This window comes from Apteryx mantelli, chromosome 1 (genome assembly GCF_036417845.1).
Source record: "Apteryx mantelli isolate bAptMan1 chromosome 1, bAptMan1.hap1, whole genome shotgun sequence".
NCBI classification, from domain to species: Eukaryota; Metazoa; Chordata; class Aves; order Apterygiformes; family Apterygidae; genus Apteryx; species Apteryx mantelli.
Window position 1 is genome coordinate 13,310,126 of NC_089978.1, and position 26,887 is coordinate 13,337,012.

Here is a 26,887-nt window from a genome sequence, read left to right on the forward strand (position 1 = left end):
TCAGGCTTTGAATAGGGTGCATATCCACAGTTCATGGAGAGCAGAAAGAAAATATTAAGTAGCTGCTTATTGAACACTGCCCTCCTGTGCACCAGATAAAGCAGGGCATCAGGAAAAACTACCATGTCATCCCATAATTGAAGACTGTGTCATAAATGTACACACTGGGAAGCAAAATTAAGAATGAATTCATAGTTCCACTTTGTGATATTACTTTTCTTTAAAAGCTGTATGTTTATTATAATGTTGCACAAACATTAATTTTCTATCAATATCAGAGAAATATTGAGTCTAGGGAAACATAATGAGAAAAATATGTTCATTTTTCTAATCTTTTGTTAGAATAATAGGGAACTACAGAGCATGAAATTTCAAGCAAGCTACAGCTGGCCAAGATGTATTTGAATTTTAAGCTGAGATGTAAATTTTAACATGGAAATTTTCCAAAAAACTTGACGTTTTTCATAAAATACTTCAGCATTGTTATAAACTCAGCCAGCTTTCATAGACATTTCAACAATGAATTAAAAAAAAATCCTTTTTAAAAAAATTCCACATATCTAAGAAGCTAAGACATTTTTTTAAAATGATGTAGAAACAGGAAATACAAAGTGAAAGGTGACTTTTTCTTTTATGTGACAAGTAAGCTGACATTCTTTTGAAAGAAGTCCAGAGAGCTCCAAGGTTGACCAGTCTGAAGAAGCATGACTGCAGGGTTCGCTATTGTCCTTTAAGGAATATCCTGTTTGCCTGTTTTGCTCTGTAGATAGCAGAAGACCTAACAGCCAGCATGAGCTATGATATGCAGCAGACACATGCACAGATGAACTGAGAGAAATGATGCTTTGCCATTTATTCATTTTGGCAGCACAGAAGCATGGAAAAGCTAATAAAAAAGCTATGAAGTCTGTAAGATTAACATTTTACTGATTTTATTGCCATTGCTTTTTATGGTACCCACATCTTTCTCCAGCTTGTCAATTTAGGGCTCAGTTCACATACTGTGAGTAGTTGATGCACTTGCTACCAGCTCCTCAATGCAAGGCTGTCGGTCAGGAGGAGCCAGACACTGTGTGCTGGTGGTGGTGAGAAGCCCTGGTGTCCAACATGGACTAGCTCGGCTGCTCTCCTGCAGGGTGATTGCCCTGGAGTTCCTGGCACCGTGGTTCTTCAAAGAGGACAAACTTGCTGGGAGGAAAGAAAAGGGCTATATGCAGACCACCTCAGCCCCTCAGATTTGCTTTCCCTCTTGCAGCTAGAGGTTTCTGGGGAGTGTTGGCTTGGTCTAAGAGCAAATGCTGGTTAAAGTAACACAGTGGAAACTGAAACTCATCAGTCTCTGTGGTTTGGGATGGATGGCAGTTGAGTCTGCGTAGCCTTTATGTGCATTGCACAGGTACCAAAGCATTTCGCTCTGTGTGAGGGTCAGACACACTATGCCCTTGACTGAATAATAGCGCTAGCCAGTAGCGCTACTTCAGTGGTGCAGGGGAGTTGGAAAGTAAATTTCATCTTGAGGGATTGTTAGTAATCCATGAATCAAAGCTCCAGACAATATGTTGAACTTCATAGCCAGGTGTAAAAGTTAAATGCTACCCTGTGACCATCTGCAAGATCATGGCTTTTATACAGCAGGTAAAATCTTGGCATTTGTTTAACTGTTTCCTAATGGATTTCTTTAAGTGTTCGAAGAATTGTTATCTTTGCAAACAAATGGTTCCCAAATTGTTTTAACCTGTCCCTGTGAAGTGACTAAAAGAGTTATCCACTTTTCAGGAAATTATCTGGTTTGGTAAGTATGCAGCCAGGAGAGATATTTCATCTACCTAGTGTGGACAATGAGATACCAGGACTATAATGTCTGGAAATGCAATTGCCAGAGTTAAGGCTATCCAAAACTCTATTATCCCATAGTCATTTCTCATATTTCCTCTAGAGGGAGATGCTCTTTGAGAAAGGACTGAGCAGGTTTCAGGGTAAGGCAGAATTTGGGAAATAAAGCTCACTTAATAAAAGACAAAACTGTATAGCCTGAGAAAGCAGAGACCCTCTGGACATCCTCGCATTTGTTAGGTATCACATCACAGTCAATGAGATGGATGAGAGAAAATTTACCACTGTATTAGATTGGAATTTGGCTATTTTTTCCTCATAATGGGATATTTGACTGAATATACTGAAATACTAGTGTAATTTAGGAATGTAAATACTTCTATTAAGCACCAAAAAGGTATATTTCTGAAGGGACATAATGTAATGAAAACAATAAATCTATTATTCACCTCAAAATATTTTCATGCTATCAAACTCTCTCTGATGGATTGTAACACAGCTCCCACATTATAACATTTGATTTTGTTTTAGGTAGTTAAATTTACATCCTCTCTTTGGCTTCATAAGACTTTAATAAAGTGACTTGCCACTGCCAGTTTACAAACTCTTTACAGCACTGAGATTTACTAAGTGCCTTTATGTAAACAAAATTACTTGCATATGCATGAACTCCCACCTAACTCAAGTGCCTACTGGATTAGTCCTCTAAAGTAAGAGCCTAGCTTTTCCATACAGTCCAGGGAAAGCAGTAGGTGCCTTTAAAAGCGTTTGAATAGGGATCCAGTCCCTGAAAGATAGTAGCCTGAACTCACTGTATTTTTGCTATGTTTTAAATTTCTTAATATCTGTTGCACATTTAAAATCCCTTAGTGCCTAAAGCAATGGAAGTAAAATCTCTCAACCAGCATCAAATGAGTTATTGTTTATTTTTTCCTCTTAACTGTACAACATTTGGGATAACAGAATTATCTGATGCTTCACAATTCAGAACACCTCTGTGCCAGAAGTCTAAGCTGCAGGATGAGAGACAGACCCAAGGGCTATTTGTCTGCTTAGCATCTGGGAATATGTTTATACTGCTAAATAAAAGAGTGCCAGGGACCGAGGTCAAGGTTTTGAACCCTGCTGTCGTCATTGTTAAACTGTTAACTCATTCCGGAGCTGTATTTTGGACTGCTCCAAATGGCTTTCTCCAAGACAAATTCTGGGCAAGCCTCCAGGGATAGTTCACTTCAGGAACAACTCCCAGAAGGCAATAGGGATGAGACTACACCAGCTTGGTTCTGCCTGCCCTACATGTCTCTCCAACACTCTCTCATCAAGTTTTGCACCTTCAGAGACGGCACCCTTCCAGGACCTCCAAAATACACCCTTAGCTTCATATTATTAAAAAAACCACTCTGGTTGGCTGTGGCAAAGCCCTCATATTATAGTGCTTTGGACTGAAAAGCATAAAAAAATATAATTTTGTCTTGGGTTACAGGGATATCCTGAGGAGCCTAGAGTCAAGAGCTATGTACCATGACATAGGTGGTCTGCTCTAGACAGAATTAGCCCTATGCACTGTGGAAACAGGTGAGTTTATACTTAGGGAAACATTTGTAGATCTGTTGTTATTTAGCTGCACAGATATGACTGTCCCATCTTAAAGAGCCCTGCCTACCAGATACAACCTGCGGAGAAGGGAGACACCTAAGTGGTGGCTGAGAGATTGACCTGAAGGACGTGAAAATCTCCATGGATTTGTTTATAGATAAAGGCTACTTTTCTTCTGGTCAGGATATTGCAGAGATGACTGTACAGATGACAGTATTTATCCCTGTCTCTCTAAGGAGCATCAAAAGGCTTTGAGCTTAAGGCAAGAGGTGGGAGGTTTGAACTAACTTTGGCTCTTTGTGACTCACAGAAAATCCTTCAAGATTGTGAACTAGAGGACAGGCTGTAGAGGACACATTTCCCAGGAAAAGAAGGGATGGAGCAAGGAATTTTCTTGTTTCTCTTTCTCTTATGAAAGCCCAAACCAACTCCTCATAAAACCAAAGAATTCAGAGGATATGGCTCAGACTCTGGAAGATGTTTTGAATCTGTTGAACAAGTGGCGATAAGAAGTGTATCTTCATATAATTTCCAGTACATTTAAAGCAGAATGGTAGCATAAGAAAGGATTTAACAGTGAAGTGAGAGGAAAGGACTGGCACATGCGAGTGGGCTAAGGAATTAAGAGAGGCTATTGCACCCCACGGCCTGGGGTTCAGCTGCCTGGGACTCAAGGCCCCAGTGGGTGAGCGAGATGCATGTCCTCAGCTCGGCTTTACTGAGAACATCACCGCCGAGCTGTGAGAGCTGAAGTCCACCACGGTGAGGCAAGGGAAAACACAGAGCCGTGAGCCTGCTGGGGCAGCAATAGCTGGCGTCCACGGCCTCGCAAGCAGGGAACGGCAGAAGCCCTGGGGGAAGGCTGGGCCTCAGGACACGTGCCGCGAGCCCGAGGTGCCGCAGAGGCCGATGCCCCACCACCTGCCCAATGCTGCCAGAAAAATGGGAAGAGGAAAACGGGAGAGGAAAATCTGAGTCCTAATGGGGGGGCGGGGGGAACCGCCGCCTTCCTGCTCAAACTGGCAAATACATGAAAACCCCACGGGGCAACTATTTCGAGGAGCAACGTGACTCGATTACCACTAAAACTCAGTTGCCTCAGCCGCAACACCACAGGCAGCGCCGGGGCGGGCCCTGCCTGGCTCAGACCGGTTCTGGCTGGTCACGGGGCGGGGCGGGGTGGGGGGCAGCTGGGGGGGCTGGATCGCCCCGGGGCTGGCAGGGGGAGCGTGAGGAGCAGGGGGCCACCCGGCCCCCCCGGCCGGGATGCAGCGAGCCCAAAACGGGCCCGTCCTCGCCGCCGCGAGGTGCGGGAGGAGGGAGGACCCACGCCGAGGGGCTGGGGCGCGCGGCTGACCTCAGGCGGGGACGGCGGGAGGCTGTGCGGCAGTGAAGAAATGAGCTGCGTGCCCTTCTCGCTCCCCCTGCTCCCTTTAAGGGCTGTCAGCAGCGCAGGAGCTTTCATCATTTCGAACAACACAAACTCAGAAGCAAGATTATTTTGTTTTTCAGGCTAAGCTGCTCTGTGAATCATTCCTGCCTGAAATCTAACCTGCCAAGCAACACCACCTCTGTGCCCACCCATCATGCCCTCGAGCACCAGCCCAGGTGATTTCACAGCACTGCTAACAGTCCTCAAGGCCAAATTTTCATCTCTGTTCAACAAATATCCGTCACAAACTCCCAGAATTCCTGTAAAACCAGGTGCTGTGTGTGTGGGGGGGGGGAATATGCAGCTTTTCCTTTTCTGTCCTCATCTTTTTCACCTGTTATCTTCTCCTGACTGATACAGGTCTCTTAACATCTAAAGCAACTTAGACATTCACATTTAAATTAATTCAGAGAAATCCACCCCTTATTTTACTATACTTGCACTTGTCAGTCTAAAGAGCTATTGGCACAGACCAAAATATCAACAATAAAATGAGAGATTGAAATCTGAAGACCTGGTGGTTTAGCTTATAAACCTTTCTACACTACTCCACATTAGGGAAACACTTGTGTCCGCTTCCCGGAGGCAGGGGCAATGCACTCAGACTCGGGACGCCGTTGTGGGCCTCTCCAGATGCGCTGAAGAAGCGGGGGCAGCTGGACCCTCCCTGTGCGTCCACACAGAGGATGCAAAGTGGCAGGTATGGGGCTCCTGGCCTGTACCTCACATCTGGCCCTGAGCCCTGGGCACAGACAGATCAACCACACATGGGCAGGTGACAACGACTGTGGAGCTCCCTGTTACAGCAGGTTGTCAGCCCCTGTGGGTCCAGGCTTTGAGACAGATGTGGGACTTGCAGCACTGGACTAGCAACCCTACTACAGCCCTTGGTAAAATACAGCCTGTAGGTCTACAGGGCAGCAGGAGGGATGGAGCCAAAGTTTCAATGGCTTTTCACCCTGTCCTCCTCCATGCTGCCATTTTCAGCCCACCGTGTAGTCCCACAGGAAGGAGCAGGGGCTGCTGCTCTGCTGGGCTGCAGCATGCAGAGGTTGCATGGGTTGCTCAGGATGGGAAAGCAGGAGAGGATCTCATCTTCCTCTAGCATCAGTGATAAAAGGAAAATAGGGAAATAAGGGAGTAAGTTGCAGAGTCATGACGTACCAGCCATAGAGGGCTTTGGGAGAGCACAGGCCGTGCTAGGCTGTGACAGGTTCTTGCAGCCAGGCCTCAGCGAGCAGCTACGCAGTGCCGTGCCTCTGCTGGTGCAAACTTTCACAGCCCAACGACTTCAAAGCAAGGCTGGCAGACTGCATCAGCAGCCGAACTGACTGCGCTTTCTCACCAAGACTCAAGAGATTTATGAATAACACAGTTCTGAATAATACCGTTAGTCTCATGGGAAACTACTATTCTAAAGCTTTATCTGTGTGTGCAGATACCCAGACTGTTTTAATTATGGTCCATCCAAAAGATATGAAAAACATCTTGAAGTTTCACGTTCCATATGGGAAAGTTTAAGACCCTCAGTAACTGGATAATGGGGTGAGTAACTGCTTTCTCTTTGTGGTGCAGAAATGTAGAGAAGGATATCAATCTTTGTTAAGCGCTTTGAGATCCAGAGATAAAAAAACACCATAAGACATCATATCTGGGCCATATCTGAATTGTCATGAGATACAATATGCTAATGTTGGGAAATAGCACATGGTATTTTTCCATTTAGTTTCTCCTCTGTTACAGAACAGTTAACTGAGTTTTGGCACTAACTATACATTGAAAAACTTTTTTAAGGAAGTGGTGATTTTGTGACTCTTGTGATACAAAAGATTTTTATCTGTGATCCAGCTTCTCCAAACCTCCAATGCTCGAGGATAGTCATACCAGATTTTCTTATCCTGGCTTATTGCTAATTATAGCAGCCATAGAAAATCATATGTAAAGAAAAATACTCCATTTATATCTGCGAAGGAGCTGGCCCTTGTAATTTATTTGGCTGCAACAGAAATTCCTCTGTAACAAAGAAACCCATGTAGTGGAATAAAGGCAGTTGTGGATTATTCTTGCTGAGCACCACCATGTCAGATTGCAATGGCAACTGTGCTCTACCACTAGAAAGTTTGAGACTGACACAGAACTTGCCTGCTTCCCAGGGGACTTCAGACTATTGCAAGTGCATGTTAAATACTATGATGAAGAGTCTGGAGTGAGTTTGAATTCAAGGATTTAATTGGGAAGGCACTGGAAGTGGGGCCCTGCAGGTTTGTTCTGTTCAGTACAGAGATGGATGATGGACTACAGAGCACGAATCATTTGAGAAGTGGTCTGAATTCAACTAGGTGAAATTAAATAAAGACAATTGTAAAAGAACAACTACACTTGTGAAGGAGAAATCAAATGGGTAATAATCAGCTAGACGTTAGGAGTGTAGAAAAATATGGGATTACTATGGATTTAAACTCACCAAGTTATCTCTGTGGTGCTTTTGCAATAAAAAGACCCCCACAAACCCCAGCCTTCCCATCCAAAAATTCCCCCATCAGTCTGAAATGCATTAGTAGGAGTGTCAGCTGTAAGGCACAGGGGTGACTTTTCTGTTCCACTTGAAACAGGTGAGGGAGTACCCGAGCTACGCCATTCTGTTCAAGCACCACACTTCAAGAAGAACATGTGCAGAATGCAAAAGGCATGTCACCTACAAGGGACAGTTGGAAGAACTCTGATATATGTAGAAGAGAGACAGGAGACAATAGGAAAAGTCTTCTCATAAGAAAAAGTAGCAAGAGACTGCTCTTCACAGAGGGCATGGAGAAGAAGCCATCAGATTCATTTGCAACAGCGACATTTAGCTTGAATGCTTAGAAGAAGCTTTACCTGCAAAGTAGCAAAGCTCTGGAATAAGGTACTCTTATCTTCACAGCACTGGTACTAGAAAGCACCACAATACCCTTGTGGTGCTGGGGTCCACAGGGCTTGGAACAAGAGCCTCTTTCCTCAGTTGCTCACTTTCCACAAATTCCTCAGTGCCCAACTGATCTCATGCTGGTGGGTGGCCAAAATCTATCTGTGAAGGATCATACCCCTTGGTGGTACAAAGAATCCTTTTATTTCTTCACCTCATGAGTTACAGCATCCCCACCCAACGTAACCTTCTAAAGAATTTTCTACCTCTCCACCCACCTGTGCACCTCAGCACACCCCCATTCAGCCCCTCAGACTGTACCTGCAGCACTTCTGCTCTTTGCCCAGGCGCCGTGCCGCTGGCTGGGGGAGGCAGCAGCCCACCCTCAACTCTTTCCCTTGCAGCTGCTGAAACAGAGATGCTGTGCTGTAGCATCATCCCAATTCGAGGTGGAGGTGGAGGCAGAGCAGGGAGCACTGATGGGGCAGAAGAAGAGTTTTTCAGATGCCATGGTACAGCAGTAGTGTAGTCCTTTAATAATTTTCTTATCATCTGGAGTCATGATACCCTCATACTAACATATCTCATCAGCACTGGGATGGCTGTGGAACTTCTTTCAGAAGGCGCTTTTTTTAAACAGGTTGGACAAACATCAACCAGAGATCTTCAGGAAATACTTGATCTTTTCTAGGTGCAAACGACTGAACTAGATTTTCCCTTGAAGTCCCTTCCCATCCAGCAGACACTTCTATTCATCGCCTCTTTAATGTATTCTCAGGTCAAGTGTGACTCATCTGGTGTTTGAAAAAGAATATGCAATTAATCAAAATGTTCAGCTGGTCTTCAAGAATAACTTTACTGAATAGAATGAAGAAAATACTAATATTGAGTGTATAAAAGATGGCTGAGATTTACCAAAGCAGAGAATTGCAGATCCAGGAGATGCTGGGATCCACAAAAGGCTGGAGGGACCTCTTTAGGGAAAGTTAAAGTTCTTCTTGACTGATGGTAGGAAGTGTTTCTCATGTCAGAAATAAGGTAGCTATACTAATGTGTCTAAAAAATGTTTACTACCCTCTTTATTTCTATTTTTTTAAATAGAATAAGTGAGAGGAACTGAGGCCAAGACAAACACAGATGGCCCACAAATGACTTGGCAGCTGAGGTGGCTCAGTTTTTGGTTGGCAACGTGTCTTAAAAGGCTTTCATTTTTCAGAAATCAGCAAGTTCCTCTTCTCTGAAAAATTAGACTCTTCTGCCTGCCAAGTCTGACACCAAACTTGAGGAACCCCCCAGATTAGAGCTTTCAGAAGTCTTCGTGACACAGTCTAAAACTATGAATCTTTGCTTATTATTAGATATGTATGATGCTTCAGAAGAGTGAGAACATGCCTACTATACAATTCAACTTTTTCAGTAAAGGCTCAACTTGTAATATGTTTTTAAACGCAATTAATGTAGAAATGATTTCTTCTGGTTTAGATTCTTTTTGAGAAGGGAAGGGAAGGGAAGGGAAGGGAAAAGCCTCATCTGACATGAATGAGTGCAAGAAAGACTTCAAGGACTTGTTCTCCCCTGAGTAGTATTCAAAACACAACAAGCTGCCAAGTAAAACGTGGCTTAGCCTTTGCTCCCTTTCAAGTTGTCTGTACAATTCTGCATGAAGAAAATGGATAAAACACAGATATACAAATATATATATATATAGAGAGAATATATATATTCTATAGAATATATATATTTGCTATATATAGAATATATCTATAGAATATACAGAATATAGAAACAGAGAATTAACATTCACCAGTCATAGGATCTGAAAGTTAATTTTTAAAGGCCTGCAGCCTTACAATATATTTCAAAGAAATAGAAAAGAAAACAGTATTGTCAATAAAAATAACTCCCCTTTGAACAGAAGAATCACAACACTATCTTAAAATCATCAAAGTTGCAGAGCCACACTCTCAAAGTTTAGGAAATGCTGGCATTAACTTTACCTGTGTGACTTTAATTGAGCTCCCTCATCCATATGACAGATGATATAATCTCTAATTACAAGAACATGTTTTATTTTTCACAACTCCTGCGCTTAGGTTGTGTAGATCTCCTCTAACAAGCAGCTGTTCAGTGCTTTGCATACATATCATTCAGTAGGTGGCCCTGTCTCATGTTCACAGTCTCTGCTTCAGGCACGTAATGGTTTTCTTGGGGGCTTTTCCCAAGTGCTCACACCTTGGCTGATAATAGTGGGGCAGGCTTGCTTAAGAGACGCTGGTATTTAGAGGTGTGATACACCACTCGCATTCCACTATAGCTTAAAACAACACTGACAAAGGGGGGTTGTGGAGATTTGTAAAAAAAAATTAAGATGGGCATGGATGAACTAGGAATAAAAACGTGTGTAGTAAAACATACGTGTGTGAAAGCTCCAAGAGAAAGAATAGAGCCAGGCTTAAAGGAATGGCCTGTGTTGATAACCAAGGACATGACAGACAGCAGTCAAACTGGTAAACGCAGGGTAATGTACTGTTTACATCAAGGGCAGAGAGCTGTGCTTTGATAAGACTGCAGCATAGATGACATGTCAGCAGAAGACCTGTGGTCTGACGACAGGAGGGCAGCAAAGTTAGTCAGCTGTCAGCTTCCCTTGACCTTTGCATTGCGCACAAGTGATCCTGGCCAAGCCACTTCAGCACACGGGTCTTGATGCTTGTGAATATATGAGCATGAGAGTGGGAGTGGGGATAATCAATTTGCTTAGAAAGTCAAATAAAACAAAATGACCTTCCTTTTCCATAATGTCTCACATCATTGAACTCTGGTGCATTATATTCCTACAGGGGAAAGAAAAGCCTCCCAACAGCATGATCCTTACCGTGCTCCAAAGTAACCAATCCCTTTTCACACCAAAGTCCCTTCACAGACTGTCCTTCTTGCTGATCTGTCTTTCTAAGGCTAATTAGTAAACCATCTGTCTGATGGTTGTGCATCACTGCACAATATGTAAGTAAAATATGTAAGTGCTCCATCAAGCAGACAAACATACACAAAAGGGAAAACAGGAGAAGATAATTTCTGCCCTGTGCGCATATCTCATTTCCTCATCACTTAGACCATCCTTTCACACTCACCGAGATGGCATCTGAACACTGTGTAAATGACCTTATTTACATTTTAAAAGAATCCCTCTGATCAGCAGCACAGCTGAGGTAGAATGAAAAAATACCCATGAAGTCTGGATGCCCAATTTAAATTGCCTAGGATGTGATGTTTTTTGGAATAGCTAGCATTATACTGCACTTTCTGTGCTCAAAACACAGCCCCCACTGATTTCAGCAGCACTGGTGAGTGCAAAATGCTTCTCCAGAATCCCAAATCAGATATGAAGAAAATGAAGAATACATAATTAGCATTAGCAAATGCTCATCAGAAATTTCCCTGTAGCACATTAGGTACATTGTAGCACAGTGTGTTAAATACAGACAGGGAAACAAGTCAGTTTTCAAGGGCACCATTTCAACTGCTTTAAGCATGGGTTTGTCCTTCTCCTGCATTTTTCTGTCCTGTTTGCTGTAAAACTCATACCTTTACTGGACACCTTCAGTTCAGTCCTAGATCAGGCCATTAAGGAACTCTGTCCAAACCATCTCATCTTCTCTTTTTACCAGGTCCGTCTCTCCTATCGTCTGTACTTAAATCAACTTTTTATTGCTCCCCTCTGCCTGGATCCATCAGGGCATTGGGCAGAGTCGGGAGGAGAGAGGTTCTCTGTGGTCAGCACTGGGGTACAGGACCCAGAGCTGTAACTGCAGGAACCCTGCCCAGACCTAGCTGGAGCAAGCACAGGGGTGACTGCACCTTTGAGGATTTTGTGTTTTGGCCTTCTGACAAGTTTCTACATATGTAGTTACTCAAAGGATGGTAACTGCACCCAAAGACAGAGAATATTCCTTAAGATGGCAAAAGGTAACCTTCAGCTTCAGAAAGAACATCCTATCTGAGTTCAGACCAGAATCCCTTAGTCCTAAGCAAAGCTAAATACAAGAATCTAATCCCAGAAGCTCTTGTAGGTATAACATATGCATGTGCTTGAAAACAACTGCACCGCATTTACTGAAAGGGAAAGAAAGAAACAAAGAAAAGATTTGAAGCGCAGAGATATGAATCCAGAATACAAAAGATTTATCCCTCTGTCGCACTGTCATGCTATGAAGGTTCAATAGCAACGACTGAGACAGTAATATGATAATAATAAAAAAGATGTTTATTTCCTCACACAAGTTCTTGGATTAGTAACATCCATTAAAATAATGCGATTACTAATTTAGAAAGGATAACACAAAACCATCAGTTACTAATTTAGAAAGGATAACCTGAAACCGTCGATTACTGCGTTATTAATTGGAAGCACTGCTTATCCCTACTTGAAAGCTTTCTTGTTCACTCTCCTAGTGAGAGGGCTCTCAACCTCGAGGAGTTACCTTACCCCAGCGTCCCAGGAAAAGGGGAGGGGGGGGATACTCACGGTCCAGCCGGAGAGGATGGTCAGGTCACGTTCCCATCCCTGCTCAAACTCTCCCAGCTCCCAAGTCTCTTTTTATACGGCTGGGGCTCTGGGCAAACACTGCTTTTGCTGCTGACTTTTTGCGAGTTTCACAATCACAGGACTGTTTGTTTGTCTGCTTGGGGGGACCCTGCTAGCGAGGCAAGACCACAACACCTCCGTACTGCTTCTTCCCTCCCCGGGGGTCCGTGCAGATTCCAGGTGGCAGACTTCTTCCGTCTTGTTAATGCTGCCATTCCGCAGCCTTGCGCATATCAGTCCTTGCACATATCGGTTGGTAGACGACTTTAGTCCTGTTAAGTCCTCTGTTCAACAGCTTTGCGCACGTCAGCTCTTGTGCTATCAGTTCTTCTGCATATCAATTGACAAACTTCAGTCCTGTTAACTCTTCACTCGCCCGTCACCCTCGCCCCTTTGATGGTATTGACAATAGCAGAGTCCTATTTTGAAAATTCCTTGTATTAATTTCCTGAGTGAGAGTCACCTAGATGTGTGCTCACTCAGCTGTTCCCAGCCAACAGGTGATGCTGACATGACAGACCCCACTGTAGTGCTGATCTGGCTGAAGCCACGAGAGGCACATGTTCATTCACAAGAGTGAAAATGCTATGAAGGATCAGAGTAGAAGATCAAATTACTAGTAAAACTCTAACTTTCAGAAGTCGATCTCCAGGGTAGATTTCCTCTCTCAAGCCCTTCATGGCCAAAAAGAATCCTGCAAAATATTGGATACTGTAAAGATTTAAAACATTTTCATTTCCCTACCTGCAGACTTTTTTAAAAAAAAAAAAAACAAGTACACAACATTTTCCATTTCTCAACCCAGGTGACTCTGTAGGTAAATACAAAGACAGTCCTGATCATTTGCTTCACTGGATGAAGAAAGAAGAAAGGATGCTTTTTGGAAGGATCTCTTGATCTCTTCTAGATCTCCTTCTCCTTCTGCCCCACATGGGGAAGTTCTTCTGTTCATTCCTAGTCTGATCTGAGTAAAACTGTTACAGAAATCCAAGTCGATTGTTATTAATTAAAGATTTTTATTAATGAGTACAAAATAACAAATACATAATCATTGAAATGCTTTGGTTCAAAATTTACAAAATCTGTGACAAGAGTAAGGTGGGAAGATGACAGCATAGGCTCCATGTATCTCCTTTCCTCATGCCACCACTTTCCCATGTGTCCTGTCTCTGTGTCCTAATCTTCTCCATCCTGCCACCTGCCACTATCACACACTCCCCTCCCCTCTATGCTTTGTCTTCAGCTCTCTTCTCCCTCCCCTTTGCTACCATTGAGTGAACACTTGCTCCTATAAACTGCATATAAACACAGACTATTTTTCTTTTGACAGAGGGAACCAAGTGCAGCAGCTATGTTGTTGCTTCATCCCTTGCACATATATGAACACACCCATTTTCTCTTCCCTTGGGGAAATATTTAAGTACCCAAGAGAGAAGTTATAATAGTTTAAAAGTGATAAGGATGGCCGCAGGGGGTTATGAGGGACTCTGAAATTAAATCAGAGCTGCATAATTGTAAGGAAGGAAAAGGCAAAGGGAAAAATGAAAGTATAATGTTCACTGAACAGATTTTGGAAGGGATGGGCTAACTTCCCACACTAATGTTAGGGGGGGTTTCCAACACTCCATCACCTCTCTTTCTGCTGGAGCAGAAATGGACTTAGGTCCCAGCTTCTCTCACACGCTTTGGCATATTAATTTAAGTTATACTGAATATATGGGCTACATCTTGAGCAAATGAAATAAGGAATTGTTCTGATTTATAACAGTTCAGAATATATCCAGGGTTACTGTGGTTCTAAAAGTATCCCACCACTGCTTTTCTCTTCTAAGTACTTGGTAACAGTTTTGTTATATATTCGACATTCCCAAAGATTTATTTGCTGGAAAAGAATCAGGATCTGCTGTCATTAGCGTGGGGAGTGTGGATCATGGGCCCTCCATGTTTGGGTCCTCCTGCTGACATATTGCAAATGTTAAGGGAGTGAATGGGACTTGGCGTACGGGATCAAAGCAGGTAGGAAGAAAGCTTTGATTTTGCACATCGGTGATACGAAATACTCTGACTCCTGGGTGCTTAATAAAGAAGTAATAATATAATACTGAATTCAAAGTACTGAATAATACTGAATGCAAAGCTACTCATAATACCTGTGAAAGAAGAAGCAAGGGGACATAGAGGAAGTGAGACATGCAGAGGTGTGGAAAGACAGGCTAGCTGCAAGAAATGGCAGTTGTTTTATTCTCTTTCATGCATGAAAAACCTTCACAAGCCTTGAAATGATTTCACAAATGTAAATTTCATTACAGGACATTGCGAAGAATAGTTTCTCTTTTTTCATCTATAGTCATTTAGAGAAAAGAAGATTTTTCTCACTTCACCACTAGCTGCTACAGGCTGAATGTGGAATGGGGTTCCCTAGTGTGACATTCAAACTAATTTCCACAGATAGGGAAAATTGTTTCTCTTCAGTGCAATACAAGATAGAATTTTTGGAATGTCCTTTTCTTCCCCCTTGTTCAGAATCAGATTTTCTGCTGCTCAGAACATCAAATTCTGCAAACTACTCTAGACAGTCTATCAATTTCTTAACATGGCGACTCAATGAAGGACACATCGCGAGCATCTTTTAATGCATCAAAATTGTTCAATCATCAGAGGGTAACTTGCAGAGAAATGTTCCTCTTTTATTACTTGCTATCATCGATATCATCTGCTCTCTTAAAGCAATTCATTTATGAACTGATCCCAGAGAACCTACATCTTAGTGGGGATGAAATGTCTCAGATGTCTGATCTGAGAAGTACCCAGGTGCTTTGCAGGTAAGAGAACAGCATGCAAAGACAAAAAGTCAAACTGTGGGACTCTTTAGCTATCACTTAACCATAATGCAGAGAACCTGATCAAAAGGTTCTAATCCAGACTCAAAATGCTGTTTAATCATCATTGTTCTAACTGTGGACAGTATGTCCAATGCTCTCAAAAGTATTTTGCGGGTTTTAGATCTCTATTTGAAGAAAAGCTTTCTGAATATTCATGGCTATTTTATGAAAAAAAAAAGTGTGATATAGCATTGCCAACAGATGCTGTAGTAACAGGTTGGTGTTTAACATCAATTTATGCAAAGAACAGGCACCACTTCTCTCATTTTTTCAACTCTACCTTAGGAAAAGTGCTTCCGATATAAAAGACTGTTCTGTTTTTCAATGTTTATCTAACGCTTCACCTCTCTGAGGGGATTAGCAAGAAAAACATGGATCTGCGAAATAGATCTGTTCATTCTTTCTGAACAGATCTTGATCTGCCAGCCCCCATTTCAGGAGGGATGACTTTGTACCCAATTGCACTGGGTTGCCCATGTTGTTTTCCTAAGAGACTTAAAGAAGAGGAAGGGGCCTTGATGTGATTCGACTGTTGCTTTAGTATTTAAATACCAGCAAAACACACACAAAGCTCCATTGGTAAAAAGGCTTAGTCATGCAGATAACTTAGTGACATACATGCAGAGAATCCCTTCCTGCAAAGAGAGCCAAAGGCAATTTGAGAAACAGAAAAAGAGTTCCTTCCTAGCAAGAGTTTGCTTTCTTCCCTTTTATTATCAGCCTGCATCAAAAATGTAATTCCTTCATATTACCTTCTGCAGAGCTGGGCTGGTTGGTTTCATCATGTGTGCTCGCACTGTCACTGGTACTGGTCCAGGGCTCCATATCTTCCCACCGTTTTAGCTCCAGCCAAACCTCAGTACAGTCCTTATAGCTTCCCAGGGGCACTGTTTAGCTCACAGTGACTATTGGCTCAGCTGAACAGATGCCTGTCTTTCCTGACTGGATGTTGGAGGCTGGTGGAAGGACATGGGGGACACGCAATTTCTGGAAGTTGCTGTTTTCTGGCCAAGCTAGTTGGTAGGATGGCACTGTGGAGGGAAGCATCTGTTCTCTAGGCCCAGGAGATTTTCTGCAGAAGTTGAGCAAAGCCTTCAGTTCTGATCGGAAACTGTCATTAAGCCAGCAATAGATGAAAGGGTTGTAGCAGGTGCTGCTCATTGCAAACCAGTGAAAGGCAAAGTACAAGGCATTGTTGGTGTGGATGGTCTGGCTGGAGAGGAGGACAACGTAGCAATTTAAGGGAAACCAGCAGACTGCAAAGAGGATGACAACGAGCATCAGCATCTTAATAGTCTTCTTATTTTTTTTGCGAAGGGCAAAGTACTGCTCAGTGGTGACATCGCCAATGACATTGCGCAGCCAGAGTTTCTTGGCCACTGTCATGTAGGCAGCAGAGATGATCAAAAGGGGCAGAACATAGAGCAAAATGAAGGTTGTTAAGTCTAGGTACTTCCAAAAGAGGTCAGCTGGCTCGGGGAAATCTGGGAGACAGAGGCACCGCGTAACTTCCTCACTGCAATTGAAGATATCAGACAACAGGTGAGAGTGCATATGCCAGGGCACTGCAGGAAGAGCAAATCAGAAACACGGAAATAGGAGGAAGAGGGCTCATGTCTTCAGACCCTGAGGCAGACCCTTCATTGATGCACATTTGTCATAGTTAAGTGGAGCTCTGATGCTCATGGATTTGAGCCATGGAACAGCCCATGAGCAATGAGATGGTAATTTCTCATGGGCATTCTTGACATTATGATAGCCTTATGAATTTCATTAATTAAAGAATTATCAGCTGCACAGAAGCAAGTTTTTATCCCCTGTCCTTTGGCAAATGTCCTTTTGTAAACAGGAACAGTTTCTGCACATATTTGGGGCCTTTCCTTCATTAAACTACTTTCCAAATATGTATGCTTACAATAGCATTTTATAGAACAAGCAGCTGATGCAGGTTCTGTCACTTTCCCAGGGTTAAAGAGTAGATAAAACCTATTAGCTTTTTCCCCTATTCCTGGTCTGCCCAAATAGGCCAGATGTGTCCGTAGTGTAAATTGACAGTTTATAGAGATTGAGGATCCATGCCAGGCCCTTTAACTTGTTATCCTGTTTCATGTGATTAGTGTGACAGAATAAAAACAAAATAATAAAAAATAGAAACAAGAACATGATATCAGCTACTGTAAAAGGCATCTGATGTAAATCACAGACCAGATCCATAGTTGATTGACCTCAGCGTAAGCTCAGGGCTTTTAATAGAAAGATGCCAACATCTCACCGATGTGGCCGAAAATTTGACCTCCAGTGAGACTGTAGAGGGAAAGCAAAGAACATCCTCACCTGTATTCAAAAGTGAAGAGCTTTTGGTAGATAGCATGTGGGAGGGAAAAACAAGTTGCCATGATCCAAATTACAAAGATGCAGATAACCCCTTTTGCAGTAGATATGCGAGGTTTCAGAGGGTGCATTATAACCTGTTCGAAATAAATCAATAATCAGGCTGACACCATTTCAGGAAATAAATATACCATTTTTTTCATATTATCTTCCTACCTGAAATATGTTATTTAAAGTAGAAACTGAGCATGCAAGCAGCGCTGTCTTCACCCAGCTGCCATCAACTTTAAGCTATACATGAAAGCCTGAAAGTTTCTCCATACAAATGGTAAATCAAATCCCAGTCCTACACCTGCATTTCAGTATTTACATTGAGGTGGCAAAACTTGGGTATCAGTGGGTCTCACACACATATACATTTGCAGGTTCAGTTTACTTATATAGTAAAAACAATGTAGAGAAGAACTGTCTCAGATTCTTCAGTGTCTGTGATACAATGAACCATGGGATTGTGATTTAATCAGTGCTCACTGGGAATGCTTCTGACATGCAGTGTATTTTTGGCAAACCAGAAGTTTTCTGGCAGAAATTATCAGCTGTACCTGTTCCCAATTATGAAGCCATTATCAGTAGTGAGCCACAGCTCTGTCAGGCTTGTGACAAATACCTGTATAAAGTACGGTGAGCTCCCCATCGTTCAGAGCAACAAGAGGTGAGAGTTGCCAGATGAAGAAGACTTGGATAATGTGAGTACTGCAGATACACAGATGCCTCTATACAGTGCTTTCCTAGGCTCCAGAGAGGACTGCATGTCAAATGGGCCATGGTATTAATGTACAGAGCCAGCCCAGGTTGGGATACACTGTGCTGTCTTGCCCAGTGATGCTCGGGAGCTGCTGAAGGGGTTTTATAGGCATCAGATGGAGTCCATCAAAGCTTATTAGCTCTGATTTATTGCTGGACATGCCACACCCCAACCGGCTGCATGTCAGGTGTCTCTGCCTTGGGCTCCCCAGTGCTCCCAGTGAGGGCAATGCAGTGAACAAGACCTCAAATGGTTCTGCCCCCAGCAGAGTCTAGCAGCTTAGCCCCTGAAACCCACAGAAACACTTAAACTGCATCCAGGCCTGAGAGATGCCTGGACATTCGTGTGGCACATTCATGTGGGACTGGGTACCTGAGTAAAGGCAGAAAGTCAGAGCTGCCTGAAGCTAACTGGGATGTGCCTGCATCCACAGCATAGGTACGTCATGAGCCAGACAAACCACCCACAGAGGGGAGGTGACCACCTGGAATTGCTGTCAGGCTTTTGACTTTCTCCTAGTTTGACCAGCTAGCAGATTACCAATCCAAAGAAAAGCTCCTGTTCCACAGCTGGGAGAGATTCCAAAGGAACGGATGTCTCCCTTCTCCCACCTTGCTGTATGCTTGAAACGAATCTTTTGATCTGATAGCAAGAACTATTTCACTACACTGCCAATTTTTCATGCATCTTACATTAATCTGAGAGCTGAGAAGTAAATGAAATGGAATCACGCTTTCTCATTTAATTTAAGTGCTTCTGAACTTTCTAGCTGTCTGCTTCAGAGAGCTCTCACCTGGTGCCTGTCCACGGCAATGGCTGTGAGGGTCAAGGCAGAGACGTGGAGGGAGCAGTATTGTGCAAATCTACTGACATGGCACATCCCCTTCCCAAATATCCAGGTACTGTTCACAAAACGAGCCTAAAACCAGAATACCGTTAGCTTTGGTGCACCCCCCACCCCGACCACACACACACATCCTTATATATATATGTATCTATCTGAGACATTAGATCTTCAACTAGGTAACAGAAATTAGAGAAGAAAAAGACATACTGAGTTTTCCCAAGAGCACTCCAATCACTATAATTTGGACTGGAAAGATGTCTGTAAGACATTCCTGCACTGCCTACGATGGTATAAAGAAAGGTCACTGAAGTAACTGAAATGCCCTTCTGGCCTTGACAGCTCCAGCTGCCTCTTTTCCCTGAATGCAGTGTCGTTTGTCACTTCCCAGCAGCACAGTTCCACACACTGACCTATTTCTACCACACTCCTTTCACAAAGTTCATGCTTTGAAAGAAAAACGAGAGGCAAGGGTCTCTGTCCCACTCTTACCAGTGTAAAAGGCGTGTTGAGAAGTGTAATCATGATGTCAGCTACGGCCAGATTCATGAGGAACAGGCTGGTGGCAGAGGGCATCCTTTTGCTCTTGATCACGACGTGGCAGACCAGGACATTGCCAAAAAGCGAGAAGACGATGATAAAGGAGTACGCCACGATGAGCAGGGCTTTCGCTGTGAGATTCTGCGATTCGGCTCCATATCGGCTCCTGCCCACGAAGCTCTGCCAGTCAGCCAGGGTGTAGTTATCCCAGGAAAAGAAACTGGAAATGTTTGGCATTTCAAAAGGCTCTTCAAAACTTCTGTTAAGGGGTAACTTTCCTGATGTTGCAAAGGCATTAACTAAGTAGGGGAGAGAGAGACAGATAAAATGGAAAAACATTTCTGCAAAGCTGCTCTGTTCTTCAGAGTCAGAAATAAATAATGCATTTATGATACAGTACAGCACACGGTGTCGACAGGAGACGTGAAGAGCAGTCGTTCACTTGCCTCTGCACAAACACTCGTCATGGCTATAAGCGATATACAAAGGCAATTGGGGAAGGCAGGACACAACATGTGTGCCAAACCACAGCGCTGCTCTGCTGTGCACTCAGTATGTGCTTCTCTCTCTGCTTCTTGCTACTTTTATATCTTCAGGAAGCTCCCATCTTACACATGCTCTGAACAAGGATCTCTGCCCATTGGGCTGCAGAAGATTTCTATTCTGACGTGCTCATTTTATGCATGATTACACTCCCCCAGGGCACTACTCCAAGGTAGTTGCATCTGCTCTCTAGGAGAAAGACAAAACCACTCCCCTCAGTCTTCAGCATCCTTTTTCACTATCAACAGCCATTACTGAGTTCATGCAATTCTGTGCTGTTTATAAACCAGCACTGTGTGTGGCAGCTGTGCTCTCTTCCAGGAGAAATTCCAAATTAAAGTTCACTTCTAAAGATCTGAGAGGCAAGCTTCAGCCTGTCAATAACAGCACAACACCACCACATTTACCAGCTAGCACAGAAATAGGAGTATGGCAACAGATGAACTGTGAATAACAAGACGATTTACTGTATTTGGAAGCTTATCTCTCACTCTCCTACTGAAAGAAAATACCACAGGATTTGTAACTGATTTTGCTGAAGCCCTTATTAAAAATGCTTATCATGTCCACGCAAAGAGTCAGTATGAATCCCTGTTAGCAGTATTTTTCCAAAAATCTTTTCTCCACAGAGAGAGAGAAAAATATCTAAGCTTTCCCTTGGCAGGGATTTTCTCTTGGCCAAGGGAATAAAAACTAGATCCTAAATTGTACATTCTAGGTTTTGTAGAAATACAATAGTAGTCACAGCAGGTGATTCTAAGGAAAGGAGGACTGCAAGGGGTGACCCAGACCAGTGAATCCAATATCCACAGCTACAAGCAGCCGTACGCTGGACGTCAAGCACTGAAGAGACCTGCAGCGTGTTTCATTCCAGGGCCCTTCTCCCACAATGCATTAGAAAATGTAAGATCAATAGTAGAAGACCAAGAGCAACAAATACAGTATACTACAGGAAGAGGTGCACCTCCGGGCTGGTGAAGGTAAGGGCATGCATCAGGTGCTGCCCCTTGGTTGGTAAGTTCTGCCTGGCTTGAATCTATGGAGATTACAAACCCGCCTTTTCCTCTAATGTACTTGCCCCTGCCAGAACAATTGCTGTAAAAGGAGAGGGCTGGGGACAGCTCCTTAAGTCTGTTTGGGTGGTGTCAACTAACACAAGCCAGAAGAGGTTCTGTAGGTACAAGGCCTTATTTAATCATCAGAAAAAGGGGCGTAACCTGAAAAGTTCATTATAAGCCAATCGCTCGTTGCTGAAAATAACACTTCTAGAAGTGCCCGTTCCCTTTTGCAGCAATGATCTTCTCTGTTTTGTAGATTATCTCCTGGTCAGGATTCACTTCTGGAAGTTCTTCAGGGTCAGACGTTGCCAGGATTGCTGGGTGATCCCAGTCTACCCAGTGGTACACAGGTATCTGTGCCCTTCTCACAAGGTCAGCTACTGTGAACGCTTCATCTGTGTACATCTGCTCATAACCTTTCTCTGATCACTCTTTTGCTTGAGGAACCCTCACATGGTCTCCCTTTTTGTGCAGGGGAGCAGAGTCTGCCGCTTTAAACACAACCCTGTGTGCAGTTTTCCAAGCCCTTGCACAGTTGAAAGGGTTCACAGCCACAGCCTGGCTCTGACAGGTCACTGCAAGCTGTGCTTCCAGTTCTTGATCGACTCCAACAACCCATCAATGTAGTGAAAAGTGTTGTCTGCTGTCAAATACCTCCACTTGTTAGTTTTGAGCATCCTACTGAAACACTCTGTGATGAAGGCTTTCACTTTACCATTAGCAACAAAATGGTGAGCATTTTACTGCTTTAAGAGCTTGTTTAAAGGCTGTTTTAAAAATGCTTTTTAAAAATGCAGTCTGCTTTTACAGACTGACTGCTGTTAGTCTGTAATTGTGGAGGCTTGCACCCCTGCTAACAACAGTTTTAAAAGCCCTGGCCATTTCAGAACCTGCTTTGCCTTTTGGACCGTCGGCTCAGGCATGTTTGGCTAATAGGTCTATTGCTGAGAAGATGTACTTGAACACCATCGCTGTGTTTGGAAAGCTGGAGCTGAGGAAAGCTTAGTGTGTTTTCTCAGGCAGCCTGGCACAAAACCTCCTCACTGCTGCAGGCTGCAGGAGCTGCCATTTGCTCTGCAAGCTGAGAGAAGGCAGAGGAGGAAAGGAAAAGAGCTCAGAAGGAAGAAGGATGAGCTCTCTGCCCACGCACCCAGCTCCCTGTGCTGCTGCCCAGCACTCTGCAAGGCAGTCAGCTGGGAATGTCCCTTGGGCACTGCCAGGACAAGACAGCCCTCCCTGCCAGAACAGCTCCAGCACAAAGGCCCTGGCTGTTTCTCCTGGCTGTCCCACATGCCAGCTGAGCACCAGCGGGAAGTTCAAGTCAGGCCCTTTTGCACTGGGCTCCTCCTGCTCCGCGACAGCTGGAAGGCAGCAGATGCTTGCAAGGTGGCTGCTCACCCGCCAGGAGGGCTGGGGAGCCCCTTCAGAGGAAGGAGCAGCCACCAGTGTTTTGCCAGTGACAGGATCTCCCTTCCATCCCCAGACTGGCGAGGGCTAAGGAAGGACATGCCGGGGCAGCGAAGGCCGTTCAGGGCTCCAGGAGAGCGCTCCATGTGCCCTGGGGCACTGAGAGGCAGCCGTTGCCAGGCTTGGGCAGGGCATCGTACGCAGGCTAAGGCAGGCCCCGAGCAGGCTGCCGTCGCAGGCGCTGCCCAGAGCAGCTCTGCTCTCACTGCCTCCTCAGCTCCGACCTCCAGCTGCGCTGGCCTTCAGGGCTGGGGGTGCAGCAGGCACTCGGCTGCTCTTCTTCGGCTGGCTTGTCCTGCTTGTCATCCTCGCCGCATGGTGGGTTGAACAGCTCAGCCTTTTCCTTTTGCTGCCAAAGAAAAAGCAACCCAGGCTGAGGATTCCCTGGGAAGAGCAAGGACTGGGAGCAAAGGAAGAGCTCTGCGATTTTGGTTTGAGTGAGCCTCCCCTGGGGATGTGGCTGGCCGAGGCTCTTTCCTATCAGGGCGCTGCTCCTGTGGCCCAGGAGAGCAGTGGGGGATGCATGCTCAAGGCCATGCCTGTGACTGTGAGAGCTGGGGCTGGCCCGGGGAGCACCAACTCAGCCTGAGTGGTGAATGCTTGTTATTCACCAGCTGCCTTTCAGCCTGCTGCCACTGCTGCTCCATCTTCCCCAGCAGCTGCTGGTTGATGAGGAGTGTTTCCCCGAGTGCCTGAAGCAGGGAGAGAGAAAGAGCCAAAGCCTGAGAGCAGCTGGAGCAAGAGGCTGCCTGTGCTTGCCTTTGCAAAGGCCTTGGTGTGTGCCATCAGCCCTCCCTGTCGGTAGCCCAGCTGTGGAACTGGAAGTGAGAATCAGCACCTGCAGAAAGATGTTGCCCTGCAAACCAGTGCAGCTTGGAAGGCACCAGATGCCCTTTCCCTTCCAGGTGATGAAAGCAAGAGCCACCCTCTGCCACTGCAGGAGCACTCAAGGCCTCTCAGCCTGCTGCAGGTGGTCAGAGAGCCCTGAGACCCGTGTCCCTGGCTGTGTGTGGAAGGGGAGCTGTGCCGAGGCATTAGTGAGGCAGAGCCCAAACGTGATGCCAGCTGTGGCAAGAGCTGCCTGTGGTGCCCAGGAGTAGGGAGGTGGCCAGCATTTCCTTCCTGCCGAGCAGAGCCACGCTGCACCAAGTCGTCTGGCTCAGGACTGTGCATGCACATGCGTATGCATGAGCATCCCTGTGCGGGTCTAGGGGCAAGAATCTGTGTTGGGCGGCTCTCCTGCCTGAAGGCATTGCTTTCTCTGCTCATCACTTTGCTGAAGGCCTTCCCAGTTAGCTGCCTCATGCTGCAGCGCTGGCAAACGAGTCACCAGGGGTGGCACAGATGCCTGTGGAAAGAGAAAACACACGCTGCTGAAACTGACCACGGCATCATGAGACCAGGGAGGTACCTTCTCACGGGTGGGGGAAGAGTAAGAAAAACAGTTTTCTCAGTAAGATGACCACGTTGATGGGCTCGTTTCTACCTTAGTCCTGCTCGCCTTGCACGTGTGCTAGTGTCAAAGCCAAGGCCTGGGCTGGGACATGGTAGCCGCGGGCTGCAAAGAGCCTGCTGGGAGGGAGACAGGAGGCCTGCAGAAGCTGTCAGGGGCAAGCTCCCTGCCAGGCAGCTGGAGCAGGAGCCCAGGAAGCAGGGTGCTGGGGTTTGTGGGGTGCGCTTTGGGGGCTGCCCATCTCCACCAGCTTACGTCTGGAGAGCTGGTCTTCTTGAAGACGCTTGCCGAGGCTTGAAGGCCTTTGGCGAGTTCCATTTCTAGAAGGAAAAGGCAGAAGGTGAAGAGAGACATCCAAACCCACAAGGGTTTTGCCCTGCTCATGGGGTGCCCTCTGACAAACCCTCCAAGGACAGCAAGAGCAGGCACAGACCTTCAGCCCTGCTCTTGCAAATCCATCATTGCCTAGGCAGGGAGCTCTTCCACCCACACATATTTGCAGCCAGCATAACTACAGGCAAGGAAAAAGCAGAGGCCAGAAAGGACCTCATCCCACATCCTCCACACCAGCTGAGCAAGAGAGCCTAGCATCAACTCTGCAGCTGGACTACTGGCCTGGGGCTCAGGCCAGTGTGAACTCCACAACTCTCTATTCCCACCCCATATCCCCAGTGAGATCCAAAAGCTCCTCCCTTGCCCTCAGGCTGGTCACCCATGCTTTGCTCTGTGGCTGTCACTGGGAGCCCAGTCCTGCTGTGCACAAGACCTCACCCTCCACCCCTGCCTGCCTACCTAGAGAGATAGCTTGGTCCACGTAGGCGGCCAGGTCCTTGAGGTATTTGGAAATGTATCGGACGGCTGCCTCTATGTCCTCATCGCAGCTTGGCTCCATGGCATGCTCTTCTGCTGCAGGAGGTTATTCTGTGACAGGGGGGCAAGGAGGAAGATGGGAGAAGAGGAGAGACCAGCTGAAAGTACTGCGGTGTTTCCCAAATCACTGGAACAGCCAGGAAAACAGCAGCAACAGGATCCCCACCACCAGCAGTAGCCTGAGTCGCTTCTGCCGGGGCTTTTCTCCCCGGCACCTTTTGTCACCTCTGTCAACACTGCCCCAGGAAACAGTTTCCCCAAGGCATCTGGGGCACCCAACAGCCAAGCTGCCTCCCAAAGTCTTCTCATGGCTATGCCCGGACTTTCAAGGAGGAGATGCCCTTTGCTGCCAGCTGCTTGGCTCAGCCCAGCACCCGGCATGCCCCCGTCCTGCCAGCCCTGTTCCCCGGGCACCCGGGCAGCTCAGGGCTTGCCCATCTCACCGGTTTCTTCCCCACAAGGCATGCTGCTTTCCTCAGGGCTGGGCACCCCTCCTTTGAGGCTCTCCTCAGCCTTTGTGGACAAGGGTGGAAAAGACAAGGGCTCAGAGAGGAAGGGGAGAAGGTGTGGAGGGAATGGACCTTGAGGGAGGCTGGTGGCTCTGTCAGGTTGAGGGAGATGGCAAGCCAGGGCTGCTGAAGCTGTCATGCTGGTGCTTGCAGCCTCCTGGGTGCAGCCCCTGCTGCAACAGGAGGCCTTGGGGACCTCTCTGGAAGGCAGCCTTTCCACAGCTGCTCCTCCCAACTGCTTCCCACCCTCTCTCCCTTTGGGATAGAGCTGCCCGCTGCCTTTCCCCTTTGCTGGCCAACAGCAGCAGGGACAGCAGCCAGCTGCCAAAGGCTGTGCACAGCTGGGCCAGGCCAGGAGGGGAGCAGGGATCCCGTGCCTTGGGCTTGGTGGTTCTGCTCCTTGCTGAGGTGGGTGCGAGTGTCCATGCAGGGGCCGGCTGAGAGCTATGTGAGGGGGACTGCCCTTGCTCACCAGGTGTTGGTCACTGGCTGGGCTGGAGGCACTGGTGCTGCTCTCCACTTGCTCCTCCACAAGGCCCGTGGGCACACTGCAATCGGGAAGGGCAAGGCAGTGAGCAGAAGTGTGGAGATGACAGACTGAGGCCTCCTCCAAAGGGCTCCCAATTGGTGTGCAAGGCACAGCACCAGGGCCACCATGGTGTGCACTGCAAGCCCAACTGCCGGGGCGCTCAGCCCAGCTCCTCCTGCCCTTGTGTGCAGTGGAGGTGGAGGAGAAGAGCTGAGCAGAGGCTCAGCCTTGAGGAGGGCCAGGATAGAGGCAGGAGGCGAGCTCGAGCAGGCTGTGAAGTGCATCCCCTGGATGGAGGCCCTGTGCAGTGCCTGCACTTTGGGCAGGGCAACGTGGGGAGGATGCGTCCCCCAGCTGGCTAGCTGAGGAGGATGCTTGGGGTCCAATGCAAAATGAGAGGAACCATGTGTGGGAGAGAGCTGGCGAGAAATCACTTACACAGTCACAAAGGTCTCCATGGGCTTCTGAACCTCCTTGCCTTTCTTCTTGCCAGAGCAAGAGTGGAAACCTAGCACCAGAAGGAGTGCAAAAACCCCAGGAATGAACGTCGGTACCCGCCTGCCCCGGCACAAGCTCTGCTTGCTGCTGAGGGTCTCAGGCGTGCTGTGGGTAGGGGCCCTCCATCGCTGCCTGAGCTCCCTGCTCTGAGAAGCTCTGGCTGCTGAGCCCCTGCTCTTGCCTCCAAGCAGGGAGTGCACCTTCTGGGGA

General features: G+C 46.1%; 1 protein-coding gene across 1 annotated transcript; it reads right to left on the reverse strand.

The window, feature by feature from the left end:
- Positions 1-12,916: 12,916 nt before the first annotated feature.
- Positions 12,917-20,089, reverse strand: GPR83 (G protein-coupled receptor 83). Its single transcript, XM_013955975.2, has 5 exons — positions 19,703-20,089; positions 19,160-19,285; positions 17,565-17,698; positions 15,983-16,746; positions 12,917-13,042 (listed from the first exon to the last, which is right to left on the reverse strand). Exons 1-4 carry the CDS (start codon positions 20,087-20,089, stop codon positions 16,122-16,124), a joined length of 1,272 nt encoding a protein of 423 aa, XP_013811429.2. The 3' UTR covers positions 12,917-13,042; positions 15,983-16,121.
- Between the last annotated feature and the right edge of the window lie 6,798 nt (positions 20,090-26,887).